Source organism: Stigmatopora argus, chromosome 20, assembly GCF_051989625.1.
Source record: "Stigmatopora argus isolate UIUO_Sarg chromosome 20, RoL_Sarg_1.0, whole genome shotgun sequence".
Classification (NCBI taxonomy): domain Eukaryota; kingdom Metazoa; phylum Chordata; class Actinopteri; order Syngnathiformes; family Syngnathidae; genus Stigmatopora; species Stigmatopora argus.
In genome coordinates, this window is record NC_135406.1 from 6546597 (window position 1) to 6565071 (window position 18475).

General features: G+C 41.7%; 1 protein-coding gene across 1 annotated transcript; it reads left to right on the forward strand.

Annotated features, from left to right (window-relative positions):
• The first annotated feature begins 13173 nt into the window (after window positions 1-13173).
• LOC144065929 (general transcription factor II-I repeat domain-containing protein 2-like) lies at window positions 13174-15015 on the forward strand. The gene is made up of 2 exons (XM_077589174.1): window positions 13174-14412; window positions 14593-15015. Exon 1 carries the CDS (start codon window positions 13284-13286, stop codon window positions 14397-14399), a length of 1116 nt encoding a protein of 371 aa, XP_077445300.1. The 5' UTR covers window positions 13174-13283; the 3' UTR covers window positions 14400-14412; window positions 14593-15015.
• The last annotated feature ends 3460 nt before the right edge of the window (window positions 15016-18475 follow it).

Sequence of the window (18475 nt, forward strand, 5' to 3'; positions counted from 1 at the left end):
CTTTTAAGTTTCTCCTTCGGGAAAATGTTTGACCACAAACTGAACACGAAAATGGTTTTTCACCTGTGTGTGTTCTTGCATGACTAATCAAGTGTCCCTTCTGTGTGAATCTTTGACCACAAACTGAACACGAAAATGGCTTTTCACCTGTGTGGGTTCTTGTGTGGGTTTTTAAGTTTCCCTTATATGTGAATGTTTGACTACAAAATGAGCACGAAAATGGTTTTTCATCTGTGTGTGTTCTTGCATGACTAATTAAGCTTCCTTTCTCTGTAAATGTATTACCACAAACTGAACACGAAAATGGTTTTTCACCAGTGTGGGTTCTTGCATGATTAGTGAAGTTTCCCTTGTGTGTAAATGTTTTACCACAAACTGAACACGCAAATGGTTTTTCACCTGTGTGGGTTCTTGTGTGCCTTTTTAAGGTTCCCTTCTCTGTAAATCTTTTACCACAAACTGAGCATGAAAATGGTTTGTCACCTGTGTGTGTTCTTGCATGACTATATAAGTGTCCCTTCTGTGTGAATCTTTTACCACAAACTGAGCATGAAAATGGTTTGTCACCTGTGTGTGTTCTTGCATGACTATATAAGTGTCCCTTCTGTGTGAATCTTTGACCACAAACTGAACACGAAAATGGTTTTTCACTCGAGTGTGTTCTTGTGTGCCTTTTTAAGTGATGCTGTTGAGAAAAGGCTTTACCGCAAACTGAACACGAAAATGGTTTTTCACCAGTGTGGATTCTTGTGTGTATTTTTAAGTTTCCCTTCTCTGTAAATCTTTGACCACAAACTGAACACGAAAATGTATTTTCACCTGTGTGTGTTCTTGCATGATTATTTAAGTTTCCCTTGTGTGTAAATGTTTTACCACAAACTGTACATAAGGGTTTCTCCCCAGTGTGGCTCCTCATGTGTGTTTTCAAAGTAGACTTTTTCCCGAAGGTTTTTCCACACTGAGAGCATTTCCAGAGTTTGCCGTCCTTAAGACCTTCATTGTCATAAAGCAAGTCTTCGGTATCTGATAACGGAGCAATTAAATTGTCTGCTTGCCCTTCTGCTGAGCTGCCGTTCGGAGTCTCCGCCCCTCTGCCGGCCACGCCCAGATCATCTTCACTCTTGAAAGGCTCACCAGTTGACACACTGACATCATCTTCCTCCTTTTTGATTTGCTGTTGAGGGAACTCTGGCTCCTCCTCTTTAATTTGGGGTAATGTTAAGGTGTGTGCAGGCTCCGCCCCTCTGCTGGTCACGCCCAGATCCTCTTCCCTTTTCAGGAATTCACCAAATGACCAGGTGACATCATCTTCCTCCTTCTTGATTGGAAGTTGCTCGTATCTCATTTGTTGTTGAGGGAACTCTGGCTCCTCCTCTTTAATTTGGGGGAGCTCAAGTTCCTTTTTAAGGCCAACAGACTCTTTCCCATCAGGACCAAGATATTCTCTGAAACCTGCAAAGACACGAAAATAAATGATATGTTTCATAATCTGTCTATCCAAAGAGAAGTCCTTTAGGTTAGACTGGGAATGTAAAGTCTTATACTTATATCGGCGGTGGTTAGGCTCGTAACATGACATTAACTTGAAATTTAACTGAAATCAACTCAAATGACTATACACACCCACACATATTTGACCACCATCTCAATAAGCTCGTATCTCCAATTTGTTTCATTTCTCAAGGAAAAAAATGGCTCCGAATTTAGCTCGTATCTCAAATTTCCCGTAAAATGGGACACCCGTATGCACTGTTCCCTCTAAGCTGCGCGCGTGCGCAATTGCGCACTACTCTCGTCTTCTCTGCGCAGCAGCAATCATATGGCGCGCAGTAAAAAAAAAAAAGCGGATTTTTTTTTTTTTTACCCCTTTCCCCATGATGGCGCCGTTTAAGCGGCAGCCAGTGCAGTGGCAGTAGCTCTGTCCACTTATGTTTTTCGTGTTTTACAGCATGTTTTACATGAAAAATTAGAGGGAACATTGACATGCACCTGCTTGTGGCAGGTGTGATACTGGTGTGCCCATAGCGCGCAATGATGATGTCGTGACCGGATGATTCGCCTAAAGACGTTTCGCCAACGGACATTTGACAGACGGACAGGTCGCCGAATGAACGTTCGTTCAAACAGCGTTTAATGATTAAATACAAATACTAGTATTTGTTAGTTTAATGATTAAATACAAATACAGTGGTACCTCGTCATACGACCGTTCGTCATACAGAATGCTCGTCTTACGGGGGAAATTTCGATCGAATAATTCGCCCGTGATGCGGTCAAAATTTCATGATGCGACCAAGCCAGGTCGCCATGGCATTTTTTTGTTTTTGCATCTCTTTCGTGTAAAAAATATGTCTACGAGCACTGGTGGGCGGACTTTGCATTTCCACACTCGTTTTCCCCCCACTTGGTCTACATTTACATACCAGGTAAACAATACGTATTACAATGGATCGGCAAAGTTTTGCTAAGAAAAGGCGACCGTTGATAATGGACATGAAACGCGAAATAATTGAAAAACATGAGCGTGGGGTACGTGTTACCGAGCTCGCTCGGCAATACGAGAGGAATACGTCAACCATATCCTCCATCCTTAAGCAGAGGGACGCAATTAAGGAGAAGAGGCCGACCAAAGGACTATCTATCATTTCCCACCGGCGCAGTGACATTCACGACGAGATGGAGAACCTTCTTTTATTGTGGATAAAAGATAAACAATTAGCAGGAGATAGCCTGGCCGAGTCTACCATTTGTGAAAAAGCCAGCCGAATTTACATAGATTTGATATCAACGAAAGGAGAGCCTTCAACAACTTCACAAACATTTAAAGCGAGTCATGGCTGGTTCGAAAAATTTAAAAAACGATCTGGAATACACTCTGTAATCCGACACGGAGAAGCGGCGAGTTGCAATTCGAAAGCTGCGGTGGAATTTATCAAGACATTTGCCTTGATTATCGCCCAGGAAAATTACACCCCCAGCAAGTTTTCAACTGCGATGAAACTGGTCTTTTTTGGAAAAAAAATGCCCAGGCGAACATTCATCGTGGCAGAAGAGAAGGCATTACCGGGACACAAACCTATGAAAGACCGCTTAACGCTAGCGTTGTGTGCTAATGCCAGCGGTGACTGTAAAATTAAGCCACTACTGGTGTACAATTTATTCAAGAAATGCTTCGATGTGACAGATGACACAGAGCTAACCCTTCGTGAATTTTGGAAAGACTTGATGAGGCAGATGTGAATGACCTAATCGCCGAGCACCACGAAGAACTCATGACACAGGATTTAATCGACCTACAGGAGCGTGAACATTTGTTGCCGGAACTTAGTAGCGAGGAGGCGGCGGAAGAGGCGGCTACAAAAGATATCAAAGACATGCTCGCGAAGTGGCAAGAGGTTTCGGATTTTATAGAAACGATTCACCCTGACAAACTGGCAAGTGGTCGCACATCATCGTATTATGATGACATTTGTATGCGACATTATCGAAATATTTTGAAGGGTAGACAAAAACAAACAACTCTTGATGCGTTCGTTTTGAAGACTTCGGCGGAGCGGCCAGGTGGTGTCAACCCGTAGAACTAAGTAAGGTAAAAAAGATTACAACTAATTTAGAATTTAGTTTTGTTTGAAGTTACATTAAAGGTTGAGTGTCTGTTTTTTTAGTTATCCAAGTTAATTTAAATTTGTTTGTTCGTTTAAGAGTGCAATGTTGCCGTGGAGAAAGTCACCCCGAACAGTCCCCCCCCCCTCCGCCTCCGTGTGTTTGTTCTCTCCCCTCCGCGAAATGTGTCTAATTTTACTCCTATTAAACACATTATTACTATCAAACCACTCGTTATTTATTACTTTGTTAATAGATGGTGAATTATAAGAAATAAAACATGTTTTCCAATCCAATATCCTGTTTTTGGTGTTTTCTTCAGATAGTTGGAACGAATTAATTTGTTTCCCATTCATTTCAATGGGAAACGTTCGTTCGAGTTACGAGAACCTCGTCATACGAGCTCAGTTCCGGAACGGATTAAGCTCGTATCTCGAGGTACCACTGTACTAGTATTTGTTAGTTTAATGATTAAATACAAATACTAGTATTTGTTAGTTTAATGATTAAATACATATACTAGTATTTGTATTTAATCATTAAACGCTGTTTTCAGCTGGATTTGACCGAATTTGAGAGCATTTTGAGCCGTTTGGCGAATGGACGTATTTGGACATTATTTTGCCTCCATCGCGACATCATCGCAACATTTTACCGAGGAATTCACTTCCCTGGGCTCGGTTCTAATGTCCAAAGAGCTCCAGTATTTGTATTTAATCATTAAACGCTGTTTTGGCTGGATTTGACCAAATTTGAGAGCGTTTTGAGCCGTTTGGCGAATGGAGGTATATAGACGTTTTTTGCCTCCATCGCGATATCATCACGACATTTTACCGAGGAATTCACTTCCCTGGGCTCGGTTCTAATGTCCAAAGAGCTCCAGTATTTGTATTTAATCATTAAATGCTGTTTTCGGATGGATTTGACCCGATTGCTGTCATTTTACGGCTCGGTTCTGCTACATCTGCCCGCCCAAGAGTGCCTATGAATTGTTGGCCAGCCAGTCGCAGGGCACAACAAGACAGACAACCATTCACACTCACACCCATACCTAGGAGCAATTTAGTGTCGAATCAGCCAACCATGTCTTTACAATGTGGGAGGAAGCCGGAGTACCTGGAGAAAACCCACACGCGTCAAAATAAAAAGGTAATTTTTTTGGAAAAAAAAGCCTTTCTATAAATGGTCATTTTTTAAAGAAACTGATACTTTACTATACATGGTCTTTTTTATTATTAAAAAAAGCCTTACTATGCAAGTCTTTGGAGTGTGGGAGGAAACCGGAGTACCTGGAGGAAACCCACACAGGCCTGGGAAGAACAGGCAAACTCCACACAGGTGGACTTGACCTGGATTTGAACCTAGGACCCGAGAGCTGTGAGGCCGATGCGCTAACCACTCGCTCCTCTGGGCCGGTTTTCACATTTTTATGAAATTATAATTTTAAAAAACTCTCCAGTGCTGAGTCCTAGTAGCAAGCAGAAGACATGGGAGTTGCTTCCGCTTGAAAAATTATTTAAAAAATAAACATTTTCCCCAGAAAAATCTGCGATGTAGTGAAATGCTGAGGGATTACTGTACTTGAATATGCAATTGCAGCGCACAAAAAAGCACTTCTACAATTACCATTAAGCCTTAATGATGAAGGGAATATATAGATATAAAAATGGACCCACCTTCTATTCTGTGAAGGACAACTTTTGCATGGATTATTTTGCAAAATGTCGAGTTTTCCTCGTGGAACTTTGCTGCTCTTTTCCCACACGTAAATTCTGATGGAGACGCCATTGATAGCTGCTAGCTAGGCTAAGTTAAAGAGGGCGCAAAGCTTCAAAGTTCTTCGACGACTTGAAGAGTTGATCCTTTGATATATGCTAACAGGCTGAGCTAAAGTAGGCCGCAAAGCTTCAACGAGGTCTTGAAAATGATTTGGGCTGATATTTAAGGTCATAAAGTAGCTTATGCTAGACACGTCGGGGACACATAGGTTAAGCTAGGTGGCGAAAACTGCGCATGCCCGGTGGCAGCGTCACTTCCTTCGATTTATAAATGTAAGAGAGTCGGAAATAGGAAATAATTAATCTTCAAATGTTCTGACGTGTGGTTTGAGCAATAATTGTTTGCGCAGGTTTTAATTAAATTGAAAATTAAATTAAACATAAATAACTTGAAGATTGCGTCTCAAAAGGAGGCGTCGCAAAACGCGCATGCGCAGAGAAAAATCGTCCTTGATAATGGAGCTGTTGCTGTTTCGCCGATTGGCATCACGGGAGAAGTAGTTCTTCAATTAAACCAGGGGTCACCAAACTACGGCCCGCGGGCCGGATACGGCCCGCCGGCACATTTGGACCGGCCCTCTGAACAATACCAGAGACGCTATCGGATGTTTTTTTTTATTTTTTATTTTTTTTTTTAATTTTTTTTTTTATTTTTTTTATGCAGCCCGCCGGCACATTTGGACCGGCCCTCTGAACAATACCAGAGACATTATCTGATTTTTTTTCCTATTTGGCCTTGAAGACTGGGACGTTTTAATCTTGTGTTTGGTTCATTGCACCCCTGCTGAGCCCACAAATCATCCCAGTGAAGCGGGGCTTCGCATTGCTTCTTTGGTGACACGCGCGGGGAGAGTGTTTCCCTTTGATGCAGGCGGGCACGTCCACCGTCGCATGCACGAGCAGTGTTACCGAGACATTTGGACGATCGCAGGTGAGGGCGGAGCCCTGGGACCATCGCGGACTATTCAAGCATATAAAAACTGCAACCTGTTTGAGAACGGAACAATGGCGAAAGAGTTAGGTGAGAGAAAAATTGATTCAGAATGCAGGGTATTTAACCTGGAGTGGACAAACGATTATTTTTTTGTTCAATGCAAAGAAAAGGCTGTTTGTCTCATTTGTCAAGAGACGGTGGCGGTATTCAAAGAATACAATCTTTGCCGACACTATGAATCCCGTCACAAAGACAAGTGCGATAGCTTGCAAGGCCAAATACGAGCAGACAAACTCTCAAAGCGAAAAAGTGGACTACTATCTCAGCAGAACCAGGCATCCGTTCGGGCCAGCTTTTGGGTTGCTAAATTGATAGCAAGCAGCGGTAAGCCTTTCACTGACGGAGAGTTTGTTAAGAAATGTATGGATACTGTCGCGGAGGAGGTGTGTCCCGAGAAGAAAGATGCATTTAATGCTGTAAGTCTGTCGGTGAGTACAATGACCAGACGCGTTGAAGAAATCGGGAGTAATGTATATGCCCAGCTGCAGCAGAAGACGAAATAATTTGACTTTTTTTCATTAGCACTGGATGAAAGCACGGACGTGCAAGACACAGCGCAACTGCTCATTTTTATTCGTGGAGTTAGCGCAAACTTTGAGATATGCGAGGATCTGGCAGCCCTCCAAAGTCTCAAAGGGACTACAACGGGAGAGGATATTTTTGACAAAGTGTGCCAAACCATGGAGAAGTTGGACCTGGTTTGGTCAAAGCTAGCTAGCATCACGACTGACGGGGCTCCTAGCATGGTGGCCGAAACTTGCGGTCTAATAATGGGACGCATGAACCGGGAGTTGGAAAAAAGGGGTCTCACCGCCCCGCTACGAGTCCACTGCCAAATTCACCAGCAAGCACTGTGCTGCAAAATGTTGACGTGGGATTCTGTAATGACGGTTGTGGTGTCGTGCATAAACTTCAGAGCAAAGGGAGAAGATTGTGCATGGCACAACAGAAAGTTAATGTTCCATGGCTTTTTTTTCTATGAAGAACCCAGAGAGAGTTATTTAGTTATTATTTATTTCATAAATAGTGTTATTTATTTCCTGTTTTTTCTGTGACGAACTCAGAGAGGGTTATTTAGTTATTATTTATTTCATTAATAGTGTTATTATATGTTTCCTGACTTTTTTTCTGTAAAGAACCTCGAAAGGGTTATTTGGTTGTGTGGCTTTCTGGAAAACAATAAAAAAAAATTAAGCTCCCCTACGATCGTCACACTTTTTCTGTTACAAACTGACACCGGCCCCCCATCAGAGAAGGGAAAAGTTATGTGGCCCTCACAGGAAAAAGTTTGGGGACCCCTGAATTAAACGGTTTGAACTCGCAGGAATCAGTCTCTTATTTTGGTAACGCTCTCTCGTGGTCAGGAGAAAATTTGTTTAATTTTAATTTCAGTATTCGTGGACATTATACACAATAATTAAGACACTGTCAATCACAAGTTATCGAAGAAGCGCAGAAATTATATCAGAAAATTTGCAATTTCTCAAAGGTGTCTTAAACCCAAAAGGGAAAGTTTGTTTTTTCTTTTATTTACATTATTCCCTTAACCCGGACCAACATATAGATGTAAATTATGTCTTGATTTTCCCATTTTTAATGAATATTTGAAAAATTTCCCTCCAATTTTTTTCTTTTTGTGTTTTAGTTCAATAAGTATTTTGTAAAATGTAAAAATAACTATATAGAAATATTTTCAACAAATGATTAAGACATCTTCCCTTACTAAGAAAAAAAGCTCAAATAAACATTGTTTTAGATCTATAAAAAAAAGTTTTAAGGCTTTTCATCCAGTTCTTTTAATCCGATTTTATATATATATATATATATATATATAAAAAAAAATATATATATATATATATATAAATATATATATATATATATATATATATATATATATATATATATAAATATATATATATATATATATATATATATATATATATATATGAGGGCGCCATACATCCATTTCGTCACAATGCAGTACTTACTACTGTAGTATTCTCGTCAACAGCAACATGAGTTGAAAACTGTTTATAGGTGCATTTTTCAAAGTATGGCACTATTGGTCAGAAAAGTTTCTTCACTGGTGATGTAACTCCTTAAAATTAGTCAAATCTTTTTTGGAGCCTTTTCATTGTAAACATTTTCTTTTATGTTTTAGATTTTAATTTACCGTAATTACTCGAATATAACACGCAGATTTTTGCTATATAATTAATTCCAATAGTTGGGGGTGCGTGTTATAATCAATAACTAAAATAAATTACAAATGTTCGATCGAAAAAAGCATTGTCAAACTCACTTTGACGCACGGATTTTACGTCATCTCGTAAAGACGACGCACGGATTTTACGTCATCTCGTAATTTCGATCGAAAATCGGAAAGCCGAGACCACCACTCCCCCCCTCTAGCCTCCTACTCGTCTCAGTTCACCCTCTCTCAGTTCAGTGTTATAATCAATAACTAAAATAAATTACAAATTTTCGATCGAAAAAAGCATTGTCAAACTCACTTTGACGCATGGATTTTACGTCATCTCGTAAAGCCAATCGGATGATGTGTTGTGGGAGGAAGAGGAAGTGGATGAAGGAAGCGTGTACGTTGATAGGATTCTCAACGAAGAGATGTATGAGAGGACAGACAAAGAGAGAGAGGAACTCTTCATTTGAAGGATTCTAATGAATAAATTTGTTTGAACAAAACAATCGTGAAACGAAGAAAAAAAGGTAAGATTTCTGATTTTCGTCAGCGGGAAATTTTAGGTGCGCACTATATTCGATTACTGCGTTTTTCCAGATTTTTTTGGCCCAAAATTACCTGCGTGTTATTTTCGAGTGCGCGTTATATTCGAGTAATTACGGTAGTTAAAATGCTTTCGCTAAAGGGAAGGCATTAAAAAAGCATTATCTTTTATTCAGTAGCAGGTCTATTATTATTTGGGGGATTAATGAGATTGAAATAGATGTATAGTCTGATTGGACACTCTAAATTGCTCCTAGGTATGAGTGTGAGCGTGAATGATTATTTTTCTCCTCGTGCTCTGCGATTGGCTGGCCACCGATTCAGGGTGTTCCTCGCCTCTGGCCCGAAGGCAGCGGGGATAGGCTCCAGCACCCCCTGGCCCGAAGGCAGCTGGGATAGGCTCCAGCACCCCTTATACACGATGTAGCATATCAGAAAATGAATGAATGAATGTTGGGATTAAAAACAGTGGGAGAAGCCCAACGTTGCCTCGGCAGCAAACCTCGACTGGGTAGATGGTGCATTTCCAGACAAATTTCTGGCACACAGATTCAAGTATTCGGCCTTCTTGCGCTCGAAGGTGGTCTCGATCCCCTCCTCTGATGGTACTGGTATGAGGTGAAGCGCTCTTGCCTTGCAAGGGCATACAACAATGTCTGTACGGAGTGATGTAGTGATGATTTCTGATGATAGTTAGTATTCTATTTATTTAGAAGCTGCATTTGAACTTTAGCATTAAATATGAAGTACTTTCGCAAGCCACACCAATGAGTGGCAGTGGGCCAGATTTGGCCCTCGGGCCGCAACTTTGACACCGTTGTTTGAACGCTGCTCTCGTTGTTGTTTAGTGCATCTATATCTCTAGTATTTGAAATTTCGATTTACAGCATGCAAATAAGTGTTATGTCACTCAAGCATGTAGCCAAAAATGGAGGGCGAGTAGCAGGAATGACTCTTGAACGCCTCTGGGGGGCGCTCGCGCTTTGCGTAATTTGAAAAATACATTGTTTGTTTGTGATAAGGACACAATAAAAGGAAAGCTACTGTTTAATGCCGTTGTTAAGTATTAACACGCGTTGAGACTTATAGTGTCATGTCAATAGAATACCTTTAAGGGAATATATGGAAATAAAAAGTGTACCCACCTTCTAGTCTATGAAGAACAACTTTCTCGTGCGTTATGTTGCAAACTGTCGATTGCTCGTGAGTTGAATGCTCCTGTTTGACCTCAAAAAGTTCCTCCTGGAGCTTTGGCAGTTGTGTTCTTGCCGACATTTCCACACGTGAATTCTGATGATGGCGGCGACTTTGATAGCTGCTAGCTATGCTGAGCTAAAATAGCCAGGAAACCTACAACGAGTTCTTCGTCGACTTGTTCCCTTGATAGCTGCTAGCTAAGCTAAAGCATAAACAAGCTCTTGGACGACTAGCTCTTCGGCGACTTATTCCTTTGATAGCTGCTAGCTAAATTAAGCTAAAGTATAAACAAGCTAGTCAACGACTTGTTTATTTGCTAGCTGCTAGCTGGGCTAAGCTAAAGCAGGTTTTGCTGATAAATGGGTGATGGAACGAGAGACGCTGGTGCGTCAGCACCGTGCCGATAACTCAAGAGAGAAAGCCCATATTGGGGCGTGTAAAGCTTTAAGAAAGAATCACGTGACCGGTACAGGGAAAGTATCGTTTGGCCAAAGTGTGATAATAGTTTAAAGACATAAACTGTATCAAAGTGTCGTGGGTCTGTTGGACGGACTTTGGCGTAATTTCGGCTCGTTCTGAGAAGTTTTCCCCAGTGTGGAATCATTTTGATCGTGCGAGGCAAAACGGAATAACCACTTTTATGTCACATGATTTACCAGTTAACAAAAATGTGGACATAAGTTAAAAATTGTAACTCAAATTTGATCTATTTTACTTATGAACTCCGTTTGGAATTAAAAAAAAACATGGATTTTTTTTACCTGCAATGATTTTATAACTACTGCAAGGGTCACTACGTATTTGGATGACCAACACGGTTTCAATACAGTGCCGACCAATGTTCTCTCTAATTTTTCGTTGGTCTGAGCAGAAAGTCAACCTCCCTGAGCGCACTGAGTACCAGTGTGAGCGACATCATTGGTACTCGGATGATTCGCCTAAAGACGTTTCGCCGACGGACGTTTGACAGACGGGCAGGTCGCCGAATGAACGTTCGGCGGAACGTCCATTCGGCGACCTGTCCATTTTTCATGTAAAACATGCTGTAAAACACGAAAAACATAAGTGGACAGAGCTACTGCCTCTTGCTGCCGCTTAAACGGCGCCATCATGGGGAAAGGGGTAAAAAAAAAAAAAAAAAAAAAAAAAAAAAAAAAAAAAAAAAAAAAAAAAAAAAATCCGATTTTTTTTTATTTTTTTACTGCGCGCCATATGATTGCTGCTGCGCAGCGAGGACGAGAGTAGTGCGCAATTGCGCACGCGCGCAGCTTAGAGGGAACACTGGTGCCGACACAGTGTGTCAATACAATCCTTGAGGTAGCATCGTCCCATCACTAAGGTATATCAAAGGTTTTTAATTAAAGACACCAAAAGCAAATTGAAAACATATAAGCCCAGAATCCAAAATTACAACAACAACAAAAGAACCAAAAGACGTAGAACACAAGAATAAATACACAGACATGGAAAAACAGTTGGGTGACACACCAGTGAAAACAATGGACAATCAACGACAAGTTTCAAGTCAAGATTGAGTAATCGTATAACATCAATAACAAACAAGAGACATTTGATTTCATATACCAATATATATCCTCTCTCTCCAAATGGTCTGTTAGCTTCCTTTCATTGCTTTTCAATTGATTTTACTCACCAAAAATCGTTTTTACACAATATCCATCCTCCTTTCTTTCTTTCTTCTTTCCTATCGCCATCGAAGCTAATGATGAAAGTCGAGCCTGTCCTGTCATATTTCCGGCATAGTCCATTTTGAAAATAGCTTTAAATCAGGGGTCACCAAACTACGGCCCGCGGGCCGGATCCGGCCCGCCGGCACATTTGGACCGGCCCTCTGAACAATACCAGAGACGCTATGTTTTATTTATTTTTATTTTTTATTTTTTTTGGGATGCAGCCCGCCGGCACATTTGGACCGGCCCTCTGAACAATACCAGAGACGCTATCGGATTTATTTTCCTATTTGGCCTTGAAGGCTGGGACGTTTTAATCTTGTGTTTGGTTCATTGCACCCCTGCTGAGCCCACAAATCATCCCAGTGAAGCGGGCCTTCGCATTGCTCCTTTGGTGACACGCGCGGGGAGAGTGTTTGCCTTTGATGCATGCGGGCATTCCACCGTTGCATGCGTGAGCAGAGTGTTAGCGAGACATCTGGACGATCGCAGGTGAGGGCGGAGCCCTGGTACCATTGCTATTGCGATGCTATTCAAGCATATAAAAACTGTGCAACCTGAACCTGTTTGAGAACGGAATAATGGCGAAAAGGTTAGTTAAGAGAAAAATTGATTCAGAATGCAGGGTATTTAACCTGCAGTGGACAAACGATTATTTTTTTGTTCAATGCAAAGAAAAAGCTGTTTGTCTCATCTGTCAAGAGACGGTGGCAGTATTCAAAGAATACAATCTTCGCCGGCACTACGAATCCCGTCACAAGGACAAGTACGATAGCGTGCAAGGCCAAATACGAGCAGACAAACTCTCAAAGCTAAAAGTTGGACTATTATCTCAGCAGACTACATTTCTACGCCAAGCTCAGCTGAACCAGGCATCCGTTCGGGCCAGCTTTCGGGTTGCTAAACTGATAGCAAGCAACGGTAAGCCTTTCACTGACGGAGAGTTTTTTAAGAAATGTATGGATGTTGTCGTAGAGGAAGTGTGTCTCGAGAAGAAAGATGCATTTAATGCCGTAAGTCTGTCGGCGAGTACAATCACCAGACGCGTTGAAGAAATCGGGAATAATGTCTATGCCCAGCTGCAGCAGAAGACGAAAGAATTTGACTGTTTTTCATTAGCACTGGATGAAAGCACGGATGTGCAAGACACAGCGCAACTGCTCATTTTTATTCGTGGAGTTAGCGCAAACTTTGAGATATGCGAGGATCTGGCAGCCCTCCAAAGTCTCAAAGGGACCACAACGGGAGAGGATATTTTTGACAAAGTGTGCCAAACCATGGAGAAGTTGGACCTGGACTGGTCAAAGCTGGCTAGCATCACGACTGACGGGGCTCCTAGCATGGTGGGCGAAACTCGCGGTTTAATAGGACGCATGAACCGTGAGTTGGAAAAAAGGGGTCTCACCGCCCCGCTACGAGTCCACTGCCTAATTCACCAGCAAGCACTGTGCTGCAAAGTGTTGACGTGGGATTCTGTAATGAAGGTTGTGGTGTCGTGCATAAACTTCATCAGGGCAAAGGGACTTAAACACAGGCAGTTCCAAGAATTCCTGTCTGAACTGGAGTCTACGCACGGAGATGTGCTGTACTACACAGAGGTCCGATGGCTGAGCCGGGGCAGAGTTTTGAGGCGTTTTTACGAGCTTCTACCCGAAATTAACGCATTTCTTCATTTAAAAGACAAAACGGTCCCAGAGCTGATCAACCCAGAATGGAAATGGCACCTCGCATTTTTAACAGACGTGACAGAAATACTTAACCGCCTTAACTTGCAGCTACAAGGCGAAGGGAAACTCATTTGCGACATGTATTCACACATAAAAGCATTTGAGGTGAAATTAGCGCTGCTTTTGGAACAAGTGAAAAAGCGCAACTTTGTCCATCTTCCTGCTACCCAAAACCTGTCGACAGAGAACCCAGCGGTCCCGTTCCCAGCTGAAAAGTGCGTGGAAGCACTGGAAATGCTGAAGGCGGAGTTCGGTGTGCGATTCACTGAACTACATGTTCATGCAAAAGAAATCCGTCTTTTTCAGAACCCCTTTGTTGCCGACATTGATGAAGCCCAGCCTTCATATCAGTTTGAGTTGGCTGAGTTACAGAACTGTGATGTTCTGAAAGACGCATTCAAGATCAACAGTCTCATTGACTTCTATGCCTCCCTCCCAAACGACACATATCCAAACATCAAAAAACATGCAATGAAAATGTCCTCAGTTTTTGGCAGCACGTATATCTGCGAGAAAACCTTTTCTCGCATGAAACTGCTGAAAACTCCGATGAGATCAAGATTGACAGATGAACATTTGCATCAGTGCTTGAGACTGGCTGTAACTAGAATGGAACCTGATATTCAACTTCTCACCAGCCAGATGCAGGCCCACAGTTCACACTGATGAACAGACATAGGTAAGCTCACTTTTCTGACTTGAATGAGTCATTCTGAGCATAAACAAATATAATCATAATAAAATCTACTGGGATAAAATCCATCTTTACAACCATACTGGTAGTGAAATGTATTGTGCTGTGTAGGTGCGGTTTCACTTAGTTCAGTTTCTCAACCTGCTTCCTTTGTGGTTTTCACAGGGAAGTTGATGAGAGAGCTGCAAACAGCGGTGTCTACAAGCCTATTGGAACAAAAGGATTATAAGGAAGAAACACAAGAACTTTAGGAGACTGCTCATATGTGTCAGAGAGATTCTGCTCTGACAACTGAGCTGAACTTTTATCTGTTAAGATTGTGCATGGCACAACAGAAAGTTAATGTTCCATGGCTTTTTTTCTATGAAGAACCCAGAGAGAGTTATTTACTTCTTATTTATTTCATAAATAGTGTTATTTATTTCCTGTTTTTTATGTGAAGAACTCAGAGAGGGTTATTTAGTTATTATTTATTTCATTAATAGTGTTATTATTTGTTTTCTGACTTTTTTCTGTAAAGAACCTGGAAAGGGTTATTTGGTTATGTGTGGCTTTCTGGAAAACAATAAAAAAAAAATTAAGCTCCCCTACGATCGTCACACTTTTTCTGTTACAAACTGACACCGGCCCCCCATCAGAGAAGGGAAAAGTTATGTGGCCCTCACAGGAAAAAGTTTGGGGACCCCTGCTCTAAGCTAAGCGCGTGCGCAATTGCACACTACTCTCGTCTTCTCCGTGCAGCAGCAATCATATGGCGCGTGTTACACCCTGCATTTAATCTTGAAACACAGGGGGGAATAATTACAACAGTGAGACGTTGTTGTTTCCTCAATCCAACTTTTTACTGTAATGATTCCAAATCCCCTGTGCCTCAAACTATGTGCTAAGACATCAATAATCGAATGCCAATATTCTTTAACATGCCACACACTTGTCATATGGATCAAAGGATCAACAATCAAACACCGATACACACATCCAAGCCAAATTTGTAAATTCTCAACATGCAATTGTTAATAAATCAAACACTATAGCATGTCACACGCACACAAAATAAAATCCAAACTTTTTTTTCCTCTTTCCTCTTTCCTCGTTCATGCGGCAGCCAGTGGCAGTAGCTCTGTCCGCTCTTATGTTTTTCGTGTTTTACAGCCCTTCTATCTTTTTTTAAAATTACATTCTAATATTTCTTAATACATTCCTTTTTACTTTACTGTGCAAATAGAAGAACAAGCGGCGAAATCAGGTGAGAACTGTCTAAATCTGTTGTGTGTGGTTGTGCGTGTGCATGCGTGTGTGTCTAGTATGTGTGATCGTTTGTCTTCAACCTACACAATAGACTACAGTAAATGGAAATTAGCCCTCGGCTACAATCTTACATATATATGTTCATTAACATTAATATAAATATGTTCATTAATATGTGCTATCCCTTATTAAATAAATCAAAGCAAAATCATGGAAAAAATATTGCATATGAATGGTAACTTGACTATCTCATGTGACACGTTCAGCAGAAAAGTCATTTGAACGAGAATGAGAAGTGAAAAGGACAGATGTGTAAAATAAGTTAAAATTTAAGTCAGATTTGTGCATATTCTAATGGCATTTATGAAGATGTTTTATTCATAGATATTTTTTTCATTCATTTTCTGCACCGCTTTATCCACTTTATCACTCGCGGGGGGTGCTGGAGCCTAGCCCTGCTGACTTTGGGCCAGGGGCGGGGGACACCCTGTATCGGTTGCCAGCCGATCGCAGGGCACAAGGAGACGGACAGCTATGCATACTCAGACCCAAACCTAGGGGCAATGTTAGAGTGTCCAATCAGCCTACAATGCATCTTTTTGGGATGTGGGAGGAAAACGAAGTACTCAGAGAAAACCCACGCAGGCCCAGGGAGAATATGCAAATTCAACACAGGTGGACCGACCTGGATTTGAACCCAGGACCCCAGAGCTGTGAGGCCGACGTGCGAACCACTCATCCGCCGGGCCGCCCATTCATAGATAATAATCATTACATTTTATTATTACTAAATCATGTATGTGTAGTAGACATGCACCTGCTTATGGCAGGTGTGATACTGGTGTGTGCCTATAGCGAGCAATGATGATGTTGCTCACACCGGTACTCAGTGTGCTCAGGGAGGTTGTCTTTCTGCCCAGACAAGCTAAAAATTAGAGCGAACATTGGGTGTCAGTGTGGATGGTTGTCTGTCTCCTTGTGCCCTGCGATCGACTGGCCACTGCGACCTGAGAGAGGATAAAGCCGTTCAGAAAATGAGAATCTCGGCTGAAATGTTTGCACTTCGATTTTGGTCTCTTCAATTAAAACTCTTTAAGTATACCATGAATGTCCTGGTTTCCCTGAGATTGGCTCCCCCCCCCCCCCCCCCCCGCCCTTCACCTCCACACTACGTGACATTATGACAAGTCAAAGAAATGGGCTGGTAAATCAGGCTGCTGCTATTCTCCTTTTCACTCACTGCCACACCACAGGTAACTAAATTGTGGGAATCTAGACATTATTTGCAGAGGCAATCATTTATTTGTGGAAAAAAAAATCTTGCATCTTCATTCGCTTCAATTTTAAAGTCAAGCTTCCATGGCAATGCTACACAGATAATGGAAATTCCCCCTCTACATAACAATTGAGACGGACAATAATGCACACACACACCCATACCTAGGGGCAATTTAGAGTGTCCAATCAACCTACCATGCATGTTTTGGGAATGTGGGAGGTAACCGGAGTACTCAGAGGAAACCCACGAAGGCCCAGGGAGAACATGCAAGCTCCACACAGATGGACATGACCTAGCTCTGAACCCAGGACCCCAGAACTGTGAGGCTGACGCGCTAACCACTCCCGCCAAAAATGTGTGCATTTAATTTAATATTCCTACTTTTAAAATACAAAAAATCTCTGAATTCTTTAACAACATTGTTATGCCGTTGATATGCAAAAAGGAGTCCTGTAAAAAAAATCATTATGATTAAAGCGAAGCTAGAGGTACCGTCAGTGACACAGTGGTGTGCAAACGTGACACTCCTATTAGTGTGTTCGGGACTCGGCTCTCTCACCAGTGGTTTCACATTTTATCTTACAGGTTAGTGAAGAGCCATAAGCAATCCAACAAAAGGACCATAAACAGCCCATGAATTTATTGGCAGTGGTGGGATTTGGACCAACGCCTCCTGAGAGACTGGAATTTATATCCAGCGCATTGGACCGCTTGGCCACTCTCCCTTGAATGAGGCTGAATGAGGGATTGTGGACTTGTAAATTGTGAAATAACGTTAAAAACCCTTATATTTAAATATTAAAATGTGTTATTTGTTACTTGCAATAAGATCAACCACAATGTAACATTTAAACCAAATGTGCTTAAAATTACCTAACTTTTTCTCAAAATGTAGCTTTTCGATTTAGTGTCACGTCTAGCTAGACTCGAACTGGACTTCGAGCTGCTGTCTTCACGCTGTGGCATTAAGAGACCAAATTTAACATAATCGCCCCCTCTGTCTAAAATCTGAATTAAGAACTTGGTATTTTGAGGTATTGAGACAGTAGAGGGCGATAATGCTACAGTACGTTGGCTGCCAACAACCGTAAAACCTCAAGCGGAAGAAGAAGAAGGGATTCGGGCGTTCATTTCTGCATGGCTAGGGTTTTAACTTTTTCTTTGTGCGCCTCTTGTTTCTCCTCAATTTAATTTAACTTAAATGAAACGAAACCTCGACAACATGCTCAACATTAAATAGTTTGTGGACTCGAACGTCAGTCCGTTTGTCTTCAATCCGTTTTGGGAGTCGTACTTTAGCCTAGCCTAGCTGGCAGCTAACAAAGGAACACGTCGTCTGCATCAGTACGTCGTCAAGCGAACAGAAAAAAGTGTGAAAAATGTCTGGGAGAACGACGCCGGTTGCGGCAAAGTTTCAGAAGGAACTTTATGGCGTGAAAGAGGATCTCTCATGTCATCAACAGTCTATTGTTTGCAAAATGATGCAAGCTAAAGTTGTTCTTCACAAACTCGAAGGTACGT

Coding starts and splice junctions, on each gene's coding strand:
- LOC144065929 (XM_077589174.1), top strand. CDS start 13,284: ATGGAGAAGTTGGACCTGGACTGGTCAAAGCTGGCTAGCATCACGACT.